The sequence below is a fragment of the Olea europaea genome, chromosome 1 (assembly GCF_002742605.1).
Source record: "Olea europaea var. sylvestris chromosome 1, O_europaea_v1, whole genome shotgun sequence".
Lineage (NCBI taxonomy): Eukaryota > Viridiplantae > Streptophyta > Magnoliopsida > Lamiales > Oleaceae > Olea > Olea europaea.
Window position 1 is genome coordinate 21,092,612 of NC_036237.1, and position 13,911 is coordinate 21,106,522.

At 34.1% G+C, this 13,911-nt stretch overlaps 2 protein-coding genes across 5 annotated transcripts; one reads left to right on the forward strand and one right to left on the reverse strand.

The window, feature by feature from the left end:
- Positions 1-41: 41 nt before the first annotated feature.
- Positions 42-7,060, reverse strand: LOC111397023. Of its 4 annotated transcripts, none has more exons than XM_023023714.1 (16): positions 6,765-7,060; positions 6,565-6,648; positions 6,385-6,458; positions 6,268-6,301; positions 5,499-5,557; positions 5,280-5,394; positions 5,095-5,132; positions 4,554-4,651; positions 4,418-4,473; positions 3,071-3,314; positions 2,795-2,910; positions 2,628-2,681; positions 2,146-2,211; positions 1,469-1,543; positions 1,066-1,148; positions 42-462 (listed from the first exon to the last, which is right to left on the reverse strand). In XM_023023714.1, the coding sequence occupies exons 1-15, from the start codon at positions 6,900-6,902 to the stop codon at positions 1,086-1,088; spliced, it is 1,314 nt and encodes a 437-aa protein (XP_022879482.1). In that variant the 5' UTR covers positions 6,903-7,060; the 3' UTR covers positions 42-462; positions 1,066-1,085. The 4 variants fall into 4 exon arrangements, with proteins under 4 accessions (XP_022879482.1, XP_022879474.1, XP_022879464.1 ...); XM_023023706.1 differs by having other exon boundaries at positions 42-465; XM_023023696.1 differs by having other exon boundaries at positions 3,047-3,314.
- Positions 7,061-12,709: 5,649 nt separating this feature from the next.
- Positions 12,710-13,498, forward strand: LOC111405784. Its single transcript, XM_023034823.1, has 3 exons — positions 12,710-12,744; positions 12,823-13,042; positions 13,160-13,498. The coding sequence occupies exons 1-3, from the start codon at positions 12,710-12,712 to the stop codon at positions 13,496-13,498; spliced, it is 594 nt and encodes a 197-aa protein (XP_022890591.1).
- The last annotated feature ends 413 nt before the right edge of the window (positions 13,499-13,911 follow it).

Genomic DNA, 13,911 nt, shown 5'->3' on the forward strand with positions numbered 1-13,911 from the left:
GTATACTAAAAACTTTGATAAAATCACACCAACATGCACTCTAAACCAATTCGACACAGATGATTTCTAAATTGACCAAAGATCATAGACATACACTTGGAGCATTAAAACTTAGAACAATTTGGAATTCAGATTTATTTATCATAGCATATGAAAGCCTTAAAGATTGAAAACCCTTCTATATGGGTGGTTTTTCCTGTTTTTTATAACTTACACTATCAATATGTTCAGATGGGCCACATCTTTAGAGAATGCAATCTGCAATTACAACCAATACATGAGCTTACAATAAGAGTTGTGGGCGGAGGGGTCGGAATCCAATGAAGGTAATCTCCGGTTACTATGTACTTTGTTTATTCAAGCTAAGTCTTGGATCTCCAACAGGCAGAGCTTGATCTGGTAAACTTACCAACTCACCAGTATCCTGTTCTCAGCCACATATGCCAAATAGTGATGCAAGCTCTTCTGGAGAGAAAATGCATAAGATCATAATTAGAATAACAGGTGAAAACGGTGGGTGTACAATTGGACAGGGACAACTCAGTGATTGGAGTGCCTAGTTCCTTCTGAATGAGAATGTTGCAATGAATCATTAGTTCGAGTCGGACTACATAAATCCTTATTTCGGCTACATGCTACTCTATTCAGTATCGTCACATCTATGCAAGAAAAGTTTCAACTGCCATATGGCATCATTCCCTTAATTTATCCTTAGTTGTTGCCAGGCATTCTAGTAGAGCCACACGACATTTGTCCTTCCCCGACAAAGGATTCGCATCTATAAATAGCATATGTAATTCCACATACGTGAACTATACCAGCAAAAAGCTTAAGTTATTCAAGTTTTGTGGGACAATTTCATCATCTAAAACTGGGTTATTCAACAGTTAGGTTCAATCCATTGTGATAGAACATGTCAAACCTACTGGAGCTTGTTCAATTACTAGATTTCAAACTTGATTAGATGGATACGTGCAATAATGCATATAAAAGGCAGAATTTTGCAAAAGTCAATAGGTTCCAAGTAAAAGAAAAAAGAAAAAAGAAAAAAGAAAAAAAGCATACCTTAAATTCATCAATGCAATCTAATTTCCCACCATCTGCCCATGATTCCCACTAGAAACGGACGATGTACCCTGCTCAATACACTGAACATAGAAAACAAACCATTTAGAATTAACAGTATGAGATGACATTTCTTAATACAGGATATTCATATATCTTGGCTAAGAGGGTAAAGCACTCAAACACTTAACAATTCTATCAACCCTTCCCTCTCCTCTCTCCCCGTTTATTGATAGTAAAATGATTTTTCCAGCAGAAGAATATATGACATTCCAATGTGTAAATTAATAAGCAGACTTCCAGATTAATGTAGAATAAGTGAAATCTATGGATAATTAAACAAAACATAACAGGAAGGCTAGGCAGGTTCAGCTTACCTCAAATTTTTAAGAATAAAGATTACCTGAAGAAGATAATTGTGCAGCCAATCCAGTGTTTGGGGGAAGGTTGTTGCAGATATGTTGATAACTGTTAAACCCTGCTCACATTGTGAAACACAATGAGCATTAAAGAAATAATGCATGTTTTCCCCATAATGCAACTCGCCTAATAAATGATTTGCTCAACAATCCAAGAAACTCCTCCAAGATCTTTATTTTAATTCTTCGAAAAAAATTTCAGATTTCCTCTTGAGTAGAGACAGTGATGGCAAAATTATACAAGCATAATCTGAATCTAAAATAGACATTTACAATCCGATTGAATTTACTTTGACAAAATCAACAGGACTAACATAAAGAACAAAAGGGACAGGGAGATATAGTGAGCCGGAGTTTGCTGTTCACATCAAGTTCTAATCTTTTTGTGTTCCGAGTAAAGAAAATAATGGTTACCTCAGGCAACCATGATGAACAGTGTCAGAGAATCAATCTGGTAATTGTCATCTGACAGATCTTTTCTACAATAAGAAACTTTCACAGCCCCAACCCCCACCAAAAAAAAAAAAGGCCTCCCAGAGAGTCCCTTACTAATTCCGTACAGCATATAATTAACAAACCACTTTACATCCTCAAATACGTTGCACACTTGAAAGTTCTATTTCACCATTTGATGGCTCATGAAAGGTGTAATTGATCATACCTGTGACTTAAATGAACAGAGATAATCTTGGATCGTTTTTAAGTTGCTTATTAGCTTATCTTTGTCCTGGAAAAAAGATCAGAAGTACAATTGTCAAAGATAAGAAACCATACAGATAACAGGTGCATAGACATTGTAGAACTACCACAGCCTCTAAAAGTTTTACCCAAAAAGAGGGGATGAATTTACTTATTTTTATTTTGATTTTCAACATGTCACTCAATACATGGAAGTTTTTCATATAGGGGTACATGTGAGATTTAACCTTAGGATTTTTGCTTACTCTAATACCTTGCTGATAACAGATTTATTTTAAAATAGTAGCAAAGTGATGAATTTATTAATCATACTTCAATCTCTAATTAAAATACTGATAAAAGTAAAATAAGGAACAGAAATAAAATCTCCTCATCCAAAGACATTTGGAGCCTGCAATTGAATTAAATTTGAAGCAAGTACACTAGCTTGGTAATTACTGAAACCTTAATTGGATATTTTTCACAGCTACGAGTAGATATCCATTCCTCTAGCAATGCCTGTGCAAAAGCAATAAATTTATTAGGGCAAAATCTAAGGAAGAAAATAAGGCTTGAATTGTAGGTTCTTAAGCCTTACTTTAAAAACAGAAAGCAGGCAAGTTTTAACACACCTTATGATCAAAGTCGGCCATCTTTAGGATTATTGGAACTATTATGGGTTCAGGACCAGACTTTTCTCTTTTAACTGAAGGAGCCTTGTCTGCTTCAGAATCTTTAACAGTTTCACCTGTAATCCTAGTAAAAAGTTAGAAACAAAGATTTATCCCGCCATCAAAGTTCCTGTAAAGAAAACATAATGCATAACAGCCTTATGCCAGAAATAAACAACAGTGTTTAGCACAGAAAAGACCAAAAGTTTTCACCCTTATTATCAAGTAGACAGCTACCTATATCCAAAGATTTCAGATCATCGGCAACTCCATCTACGGCAGATACCATTTCCCCTGATCTCCCTTCCTGATGACTGGAATCATTCTTGGCTTGATTACCATATTCGGTACTCGAATCATTCTCAACTTCCCTTCCATTTATATCATTCTCCAAAGACTTCTCTTTATCTATTGTTGGCAAGGCTGTTGATAATTTATTTTCATCATCCATTAAGTAGATACTTGGATCCAAATGCATTCCCTGTCATTGCAGAACAAACAACATGAATCAGCGCAAGGGTGAGGTCACAAATTCATGGTGTTCATCACCAGTTCCAAAAAGTTAAATGTGATAGCATCCAGAATGTTTCCAGCATTTTTCTTCCTCATTTGTGTCACTAAAATTCATGTCATATGATGCTGGCATACTGCTACCTAGTCAAAAAGTGAAATGGATAACAATATTCCAGCTTATTCTAGGTAGAATAGCATTATACGTTGAGTGGCTTTTCCATTCTAGGCCATTCCAGCATACCAAAATTAGCTGAAGAATTGTCATCGAAGTCTCAAAAACTCTGCTGGTTCCAGGCCTAAAAACTAATTAAAAAACAAAACCCCAATGTCATAAACTGATCCTGAAAATTAAAGTCGTGTTATCAAAACTCCTTGTTTTATTGGGAATGTCATTTAAGGGAAGCTTCTAGAGACACCGATAAACTTGTTACTTACAATAACTTTAATATCACAAAATCAATAGGAAAGAACCTGTCTATAAAATGAAACTCATTGGGCCCGCCCTGCTTGCCAAGAATACACATTTCAAAAGAAATCAAAAAGCTATTGTGATGACAAATTCGGAATTCTAATTTCCTGACATAATGAAAAGGAAATATAGCGTTCATACAGCAAACAGCCTTAAATTCTGGCATTGTTCAAATCCTGCTTCCTCGTTATCGGTATATTACAATAAAAAGGGGGAAAAAAAAGGCGGTTGTCAGGTTGGCTTAACTTTCATATGAAAACAAATTTCACAACTCCTTGTTATATATACAATGTTGTCCTACAAACCCATCGCTTTTCCCTTCGTTTAATATTATTCATTAATCTACGATCATTTTACATCACGAGCCACAGAAATACAAGTTTACATGAGTGTCTGTTAGAAATCAGTATACGCCCATATTCTTCTTTGTTTTCCATTTACATAAGCTGATTCAATTATTTCATATGTATGGTTCTCAAAAATATAATTAGGTTATTGTATTTTTGGTACAGATAAGGGAAATATTTAGAATAAGAAACACAGAGCCATTGCCAGTATGTTAAGAAAGGAGCCACAATGTAATTTAGCATAAAGATCTATACCTCAATTATAATTGGCTTCCCATCTTTCATTGCTTTCTTTAGATCACCAGCCAAACCTACATGGGAATGTTCTTTCTCACATATATTATAGTCCTGAAAATGCTTTAGATCAATAGAAGTAGAGCTATTGCATTACCTTTACGAACAATCCAACATTCTCTACAAAACTCAGTAATTAGTTCCTCAGAAGAGCTGAAATCTCTAGCCCACACAGGGGAAGATGCTAATGGTGCACTGAGATGAAATAACAGGTGCATGAGCATTCTGATATTGCATAAGCTTCTTTAACAATTTACACTAGTATAATATTAGAATGTGAGATCTCTCCTGATAACGAATCCAAATTTTAGAGTATGAGATCTCTCCTGGTAACGAATCCAGTTGGGAAAAGGGACAAGCACAAAGGAAAAGGAAAAAAACCTTAAAACCAGTCAATCCTACCAAATGTCAAGACAAAGATACGTGGCAATTCTATGCTCCTTAATTTGAGAGAGACACGCCCATAGAACAAGGCAGCACCTCAGTGTGCCAGGCTTATAAATTAAGCATGATGTATGATAAAAGCAGGTCCGTAAAATGCCAAATTATAATTTGTTAGTGTGTAATCCAAATTTGCGATAAGTATGTCAGACATTGGAAAAACAACAATGCACTAAAAACAGTTATGGATCACCTACTCTGTTGCTGTGCGTAGGAGTTCATACACCATGCCAGTCTGCAGCATCAATAGTTTGTATCAGCAAAGTCAAGCATTGGTACATAACTGAACTAGATCTAAAAGCATAAGATTAGTGCTGATCGGTGAGTACCCGAGAGAGATACAAGTAAAAAGCTAAACAAGGGATATATAAAAGAGGCTTGCCTGCAAAACATTTGGCAAGTTTAGCCGTTGAGCAAGCTGAGTAGCAATTGTAGATTTTCCCACACATGCAGTACCACAAACGAGTATAACCAAAGGCACCCTTTGATGATGAAATCTAAAGATGAAGAAAAGATTTATTTCAAAAAAAAAAAAAAAAAATAGTGTATCAGATCAAGCATTAATTGTGATATTGAATTTGAAAAATGCAAAAAGACTCACCTTGTCATCATTTTGTAGCGGTTTATATATTCTTCCCCATAACCTCGCCGCTCCATAAGCTACACAATGCAATGAAAATTTTGCAGTTTTTCCACACAAAATTCAAAAATCCATCAAAGATAAGTGGTGGGGTGAAGAAGAAGGAAAAATTTCCACCAATAGACTAAGGCTGAGCCTTCAATTTGTGGAGTGTACCATGAGACTCAGAGGACACAGATAGGAATTTCAACTTTCTTTTATTTTGGTGAATATTCATTGATTGTCCATTGTTAAGATGGATGCCATAAGTTCCCTTCAAATGGTTTCTGGGGTCGTCATTTTTTGTCAACAACAATAAGTACGGTTGTCAGATAATTGAATAAAAAAAATCACATGTTGAACTTCATAAACACGTATCTGTGAATAATGTAACTGCATATCATGTGCTACTTGAATCATATTAGCATATGGATTTGTAGTTAAACAAGAAAGAAATACAGGTTCATGCGAGAGTGCTGTGGGTCAAGATAATGAAATATTTGGATCCTAGTAAACATGTCAATCACAGTTAATATTGGATTCTGATTCAAGGATCAATATTGCTTAAAACACTACAAATGACTTGAATCTTGACCATATATTTCATCTTCCAATTAAGGGGAAACCATTCGAAGGATTTTACTTATCGTTTCACAAAAAAAAAAATAATAAATAAATCAAAGAATACAGCCTACCTACTGCGAAAAATAACAGGAAAAATTTAAATCCGAGAACACTACAAGCAGTTTACCTTAAATAAATTGGCTTCTAAATCGGATTGTGAGCTGCCAAAAAGCACAAAAGAATTTCTAACAATAGCAAACAAAATTGCAAGTTCAAAAGCTGAGAATGAGATGTTAGAACATACACATCAAGAAGGCTATTGTCAATAAGCAACTTTTTAAGTTCAAGAGCAATCTTAATAGCCACGTGATTCGGAATCTGTAATGAAGATATAAAAAATTAAACTTTCAAAACCATGACAACAAAATCAATCACTAAAAATGGTAAAAATTTTGAAATAGCGAAGAATTAAAAGAACGTGAACCTTAGTGACAGTTAACATTCTACTAAGCAAAAATCTGGATAGCACGTAATAGTGATCGGCATTATCACCCAACCACACCTTCACCTGTAAAAATTACAAAAACACAATTCTACTAAACCAAAATTTCGTGCAGGAATAATTAAATTAACACTTAATTATGGTATAACCGAAAAGGGTAACAAATTACCACTAATTCGCACCTTAACGAAATCGTACTTGGAGGAAGCGTTGCGAGTGGAGGATGGGAAAGCTGCTGCTCTTTGATTATCATAATCATCATCTTCTTCTTCCTCATTTCTACTAGGGTTTTCCATTACCAATTCCTTATCTTTTTTCATTTTTTCCCGAATTTCTTCGTTGAATTCCCTCTTCACGTACTGGATTTATAGGAATTTCTGAGGGAAACAGAGAGAATTCAGTGTGTGACCATTTACAACAGCTTCGAACAAGGAAAAGACGACTGAGGCAACAAGTGAATGACCATTTTACACCTGGATCTTACTCTTACCCCCGTTTGGCCTATTAAATTACATTTCATTTTGAGTTAATTGTTCTAATGATCACTAAACTTATGCTCATATTTTTAATTGATCACTAAAATTTAAAATATCGAATTTTGATTATTGAACTTCGATTCATATCTTCAATTGCTAATTGAAATTTAAAATGACGAATTTTAGCCACTGACCTTTGAAAAATATTATACATTACTCACTAAACTTTGAAAAATATTGTACATTACTAATTGAATTTTGAAAAATGTTGTACATTATTTACTGTAAATTCGATATTTTTCAAAATTCAACAATTATGACAGTGAGTAACGTACGGTATATTCCAAAGTTCAGTGGCCGAAACTCGATATCTTAAATTTCAGCGAGCAATCTAAAACATTGACCTAAGTTCAGTGAGCAATCAAAGACATTGATCTAAGTTCAGTGACCAAAACTCGATATTTTAAACTTTAGTGACCAATCAAAGATATGGACCAAAGTTCAATGATTATCAGAACAATTGACACTTTCATTTTTCTCTCATATTTTCAATCATACAATTTTCCATAAATCGAAAAATTTTCTTTCTTTTTCAACCACTCATTTTTCAAAAAAAATTATTCCACCCCATTTTCATTTTTGAAAAATGGGGGCCAAATGGGAGCTTAACATCGGCTAATTTGCACAAAACAACACCCCCCACATTTTAATGTTTTTGTACAAAATGTTTTCATTTTTTTAGCAATTTCAGTCCACTTTTCATCTTTCACTGTGGAAAAGGTCATTCCATTTAGCCACCGTGAAATGCACCCTTGACTCAAAAAATAAAAAAGAAAAAATTGATTTTTTTTTTCTCAAAAACCAAGTGTAATATAGTCTTACCCAAATTTCCATTGTTGTCTCTTCTCGCCTTCAAAGTTAATTGTTCAAAAGTAACAATGATAAAAAAAAAATAGTTTATAAAATTAGTCCATTAATTAAATATATAAAAAATAACACAAAGAACATTGTATTTCGCGTTGAGAAGAACAATGGCTGCTATAATGTTGGATTACTCATAAAATTTGAAACGGTAGTTGAAGAGATTGAATATGTGGTCAATAAACGGGAGATGTTCATCTCCATTTTGTGCTTATTAAGGAAAATGAGAAGAGCAACAGCAAATGTGATGCTGTAAATAACCCATTAGATTTCAATAGTAAGTGGCCCATCACATATGAATGAAGAAGATGAACTTGACTTGTTCTTTCTTTTTTAGCATAAAATTGAACTTGTGATAATCATCCCTACTTATTAATATGTTTTACGTGTAACAATCCTACCTTTGAATATACTTTACGTAAAACATCCATACCATTAAAACTAAGTTGCTTAAAGTATCCATACCTTGGTAAAAAAAAAAAAAAAAAAGTGCAAACTGTCCGTACCTATTTTGAGCCAAATATATTACAACCCTGTTGAAGTGCAGCCAAAGGATTATTTGGATTTTCACAACTGGTTCGTGTATTTTTGGTGTCATTGGCTTGGATTTTGATTTTCGCAACACTTTGGTCACTATATTTACTGATGCACAACGACAAGGCTGGAAATGTATTGGCTCATTATGTGATGAAAATGAGGCTTCTGTTTGTGGATTAAAACCAGGAACTTGGGAACGAATTGCAGGGAATTCAAGCTTCGACACAGGGCCTGTACAAGCCAGACTGAATACAAGGGGGTGGGTAATTTTTTTTTGAAATAATCCCCCACCCCCACCCCCTCACACAGCATGTGAGGGGGCCTGTACAGGCCCTGTGAACGCAGGGCCTATACATTACGCTTTTTTCTTCAAGCTTTGCTACTGTTGAACGGGGATTGCTGTGTGATAAAAAATTTCTTGCTACTATACCAACATCACTCTTCTTCCTCTGTTCCTTACTAGGTAAACAATTTTCAACACCACCGATTGTCTGTTGTTGAGCCACTTAAACTGAAAGTTTTTTACTTGTGCAAAAACAGGGCCAGCTATGTATGGTAGGCTAGCAGATGAAGGTAAAGAGAATGCACAAACAAATGGAAGAAAATGGGTTCAGTTTGTTTGAAGGAGAAACAGCAACATCTCCTTTGTTCGCACATAGAGGAGATGAAGATGAAGGAAAACTTTGGGTTAAGACAATATTACCCTTGTTTTTAGAAAAGCAAAAATTGTTTTTTGTGTTGAATTATTGACGGTGGGTGGATGGAAGTGTTGGGAAACAGGGGAAGTTAACATGGCACAATATGAAGTTTGATCATATAAGCAAGAACAAGATTGAAACATGAAGAGAGATTGTTAGATGAAATCTGGTTAATTGAAACAGATTGGACACTTGAGCTCACAAACTATGTATTAAAATTTTTGAAGGCAACGATTACAAACTCTGATCGAGAATATGACATGTGACCTGTAACATATGAATTGTGACATTTGAGCTTGAATATGTGACCTATTATCAATGCAAAAAGACGTGTGACATATGATCTATGACTTGTTGAAATTGATTGGTGACCACTTATGAAGTGTGACATGTGACATATAAACATGATTTGTGACTAGTTCTATTTGATCTGTAACATCTAAACATTTATTTGTAAATAATGCACAATTTGATATGTGGCATGTAAACATTGATATGTTACCTATACAATATGACATATGACCTATATATTGTTACCTATAACATATGAACTATGATCCGTGAACTTAAATCTGTGACTAATTATCAATGCACAAGGACAGGTGACATACGATCTGTGACCAATTAATTTTGATCTGAGACATGTTGACATTAATATGTGACCTATATAATATGACTTGTGACCTATTGAGTGTGACATGTGACTTGCAAACATGATCTGTGAACAGTTTTGTTTGATTTGTAATATGTGAACATTTATCTATGATCTATATATAATAAACTGTGATCTAGTACATGTGACCTACGACATCATTAACACCACCGTATATCAACATAGCATTTGACATACATTCTATGAACATGTGATCATCGTCGGCAACACTACCACCACCACCATCACACAAAAAAATCACCTCAAAGACCACAAGAGAACCACCTAAAAAATCCCCACAAAATCATTGCAAAATCACCACAAAACTATCACTCAAATTGCAGCGGTGCACGATGCTTTGCATGCTTATGAACCTAATAATTGATACATTTACTCAGCGTAAACTCAAGTGCAATTTGAGAACAGCGATGCTTATAAAGTTCGGATCCATTTTCAGCTTAAAACTCACAATAAGCCTAGTAATTGTTACATTTACTCAGCGTAAACTCAAGTGCAATTAGAGAATAGCGATGCTTATAAAGTTTGGATCTATTTTCAACTTAAAACTCACAATAAACCCAACTACAACACATTGAAAACAGGAAACAAGCTACAAAATGTGCAAAAAAAAAAAAAAAATTGAAGAGGAAAAAGATGGGCTATTGCTTGGGTTTCAGTCCATCATCACTCCACAACCACCAAACAAAAATTTTCATCTGACAAAGCTAAAGTTGATGACAAAAGTGGTGGTGAAGAAGAAGGTCTACCTCCTGGGGTCTACCCTATCAATCACCGTTGAACAACTCTATAACTTGCAAATGTAAAATAAATTAGGGCTTGGGGATGGATGGAGGTGAGGATGGGTAGATTAGTTAATTTTATAATAATATTATTAAAGTTAATAGTTGAATTATCTGTTGATTTATGGATAAGTAAACCTTAAATATGATTTCTGAAATACAATCTTTTTAAAAACCTAACCCATTGAAGTTTCCACTAGGTGGAAAGCTTGAATTGAATCTTACAAAAGTTGGACTACAAAATTTATAGACTTTCTGAAGTTCTATAGATTTGTAAAAATCTGAAAATTATTTCAATTTATTTATGCTCTATATATTACGAGTAAATTTATTAAGTTTTTTTTTTTAATAATACTATATTTCACATAATGTATAGCATGTGTATTGTGATTTATAATAACATTTAATAATATTTATGTTCTTGAAGAATTTAAATATCATATCAATATTCTAGATAAATATGGTGTTGATGTTCCTAAAGAAACACAGATCAAATTCAAAGATATTCAAAATGAATATTATTTTGTTAATTCTAAAGCAATAAAATTTTTATACATATCAATATTCTAGAACAATATTTTATTGGTCCTAAAAAATAAATTTTATTCAAGTCAGTATTTTTAGAAAAAAAATCAGCTATTGCTTCGCAAGAAACACAATTTTATATTAAATTATATATAAGAAAAATATTCAGTTCTATTATGAAGATAACAAACTTTAATTATAAAAATATTATGTTGTAGATCCAGAGAAGCATAAAATATGCACATATCATGTTAACTTAATAAATCTCAATATTCTAAAATATATATTATTATTGTTCCTAAAGAAACACAAAATATAGAAAATATTCTAAAAAAAAACATTGTATATTTCATGAAAAATTACAATCTTGATTACTATTGCTTTTGAAGAAGTACACATTCATTATAGAATAATGTTGATACTATTGAAAAAAAAGGCGCAACCTCAACATCTTAATTTTTGCGTATATCCTTTTAAGGAGTATTACTTCAGGACCTCGATCTAATCCACAGATGTAAAAGTGGACTATTTCACCTTGGCATTTCTACGGTGCAAGGTGACATGGAGCATGGTCCATGTTGACTTGCTTAGTTGATTGCCACGTTGGCAACGATTTGAAGCCTATTTATAAAAGGCGTAATGAAACTTTAAGACTTTCTCCAATTCTTTATTGATCATGTTTCATCTTTCTTATGAATCAATGAATTATATAGGGACGGACCGGGGGGTCCTATGGGGTCACTTGACTCCCTAGTTTTTGGGGATTTTTTTTTTATAATTAATATATTATAAGTTAATTAAAAACAGGCAGCAAGGGAAATAGCTCGCAGTAGACCTCTCTCTCTCTCTCTCTCACTCCCGCACGCAGCGCCTAATGCCTTTGTCCTTTTCTCTCCAGTCTCCTTCCATTCACACAGCAAGCCGACGATGGATCGACAGTGCCCAACATTCAGCATACACGATACACCATTTTCTTTCCCACTTTACTATGACACGGCACTACCTTCTTCGTCTCTCACTAATCCTAATGCCTCTCTCTCTCACTCTCTCTCTCCTCCTCTCACGATAAGTCGGCCATAGACCAACGGTGGCTACCATTTCAGAGCGTACATGGTACACCATTTTCTTTCCTACTCCACTACGGCACTACCGTCTTCGTCTCGTGTGTCACAACTGCCATTTTCATTTGATTTTAGTTAATTTCTTCCAATTCCATTTTAGCGCTGTGTTTCCCCTTATTTAATGATTTCAATTCTATTGTAATTCATATAGAGCTAATTCCTAATTTAGTATTTTCAATTTAGGGCTTTCTTATTTATATGTGAGTTGATTTAGGAAGATTGAAACTTTGTTTGAATATGATTTAGAAGAAGAAATTGACTTAGGGATTTCTAATGTAGTCGATTTTTTATTTGTATTAGTTATGGACAAATACTTTAAACGTAAATCTACGCTTTAGTAGGTTACAAAGACGGGGGATTTTGTTAGCCTCGCAATCATGTGTTTCCACCCACAAAAATGGGTAACAAAGACAGGAAATTTTGTGTTTCGTGGTATAATTAGCATTCTACTTGGATGGAATATAGTATAGCAAAAGATGCAGTTTTTTGCTTTTATTGCTGTCTTTTCAGTTCGAGTGTCGGCTCATTTGTTAAAGATGGATTCTCAAATTGGAAAAAGAAAGAATATATTAGAAAACACATTGGGGTTTCAAGTAGTGCACACAATCAAGCTCGGGTCAAATACGAAGTGTTCAAGAATAAAAAACAAAGCATTCGAACCTATCTCGTTAAGCAATCACATCAAGCTCGAACAGATTATCGGATTCGATTGAATGCGTCTATTGATTGTGTTAAATTTCTTCTATGACAAGCACTAGCATTTCATGGACATGATGAATTAGAAGATTCAAACAATTGAGGAAACTTTTTTGAACTATTGCATTGGTTGTGTGATCATAATGCTAAGATTAAGGCCGTTGCTTTTACGAATACACTCGAGAATTCCAAATTAACATCACCAAGAGTGCAAAAAGATATCGTGAGTGCTATTACTTCTGAATGTCTACATGTGATTATCAAATATGTTCGTGATAGTTTCTTCTCAATTCTAGTTTATGAATCTCAAAACATTTCAGTGAAGGAGCAAAAGTTAGTTGTCGTTCGTTATGTGAAGAATGGGGGTGTATTGGAACATTTTATTGGTATCATTCATGTTTCAAGTACTACAGTTGCCTCACTTAAGGCTGTAATTGATCAATTATTCTCAATACATAGCTTAAACATATCTAATTTGAGAGGTCAATGATATAATGGAGCTAGTAACATGCAATGTGAGTATAATGGCCTCAAAGCACTTTTTTTTGGAAGAAAACCCAAGTGCTCATTACATTCATTGCTTTGCTCATCAACTACAACTTATTCTTGTAGCTGTGGCATAGAAACATCCAAAGTTTGAAACTTTCTTTACTGCAGTACACAATTTGGTGAATATTGTTGAGTGATCAGCTAAATGGCGTGATCTTATTCGAGAGAATCAAATATTGAAAATTCTTGAATCACTTAGTATTAGTGAAATATAAAGCGGATGAGGTCTCAATCAAGAAATTACACTTCAGTCTTTTGGTGATATACGTTGGGGCTCTCACTATAGTTGTTTAATTAACATAATTATCATGTTTCCAACCATAGTCGACGTTATTGAGATGATTGCTACTGACA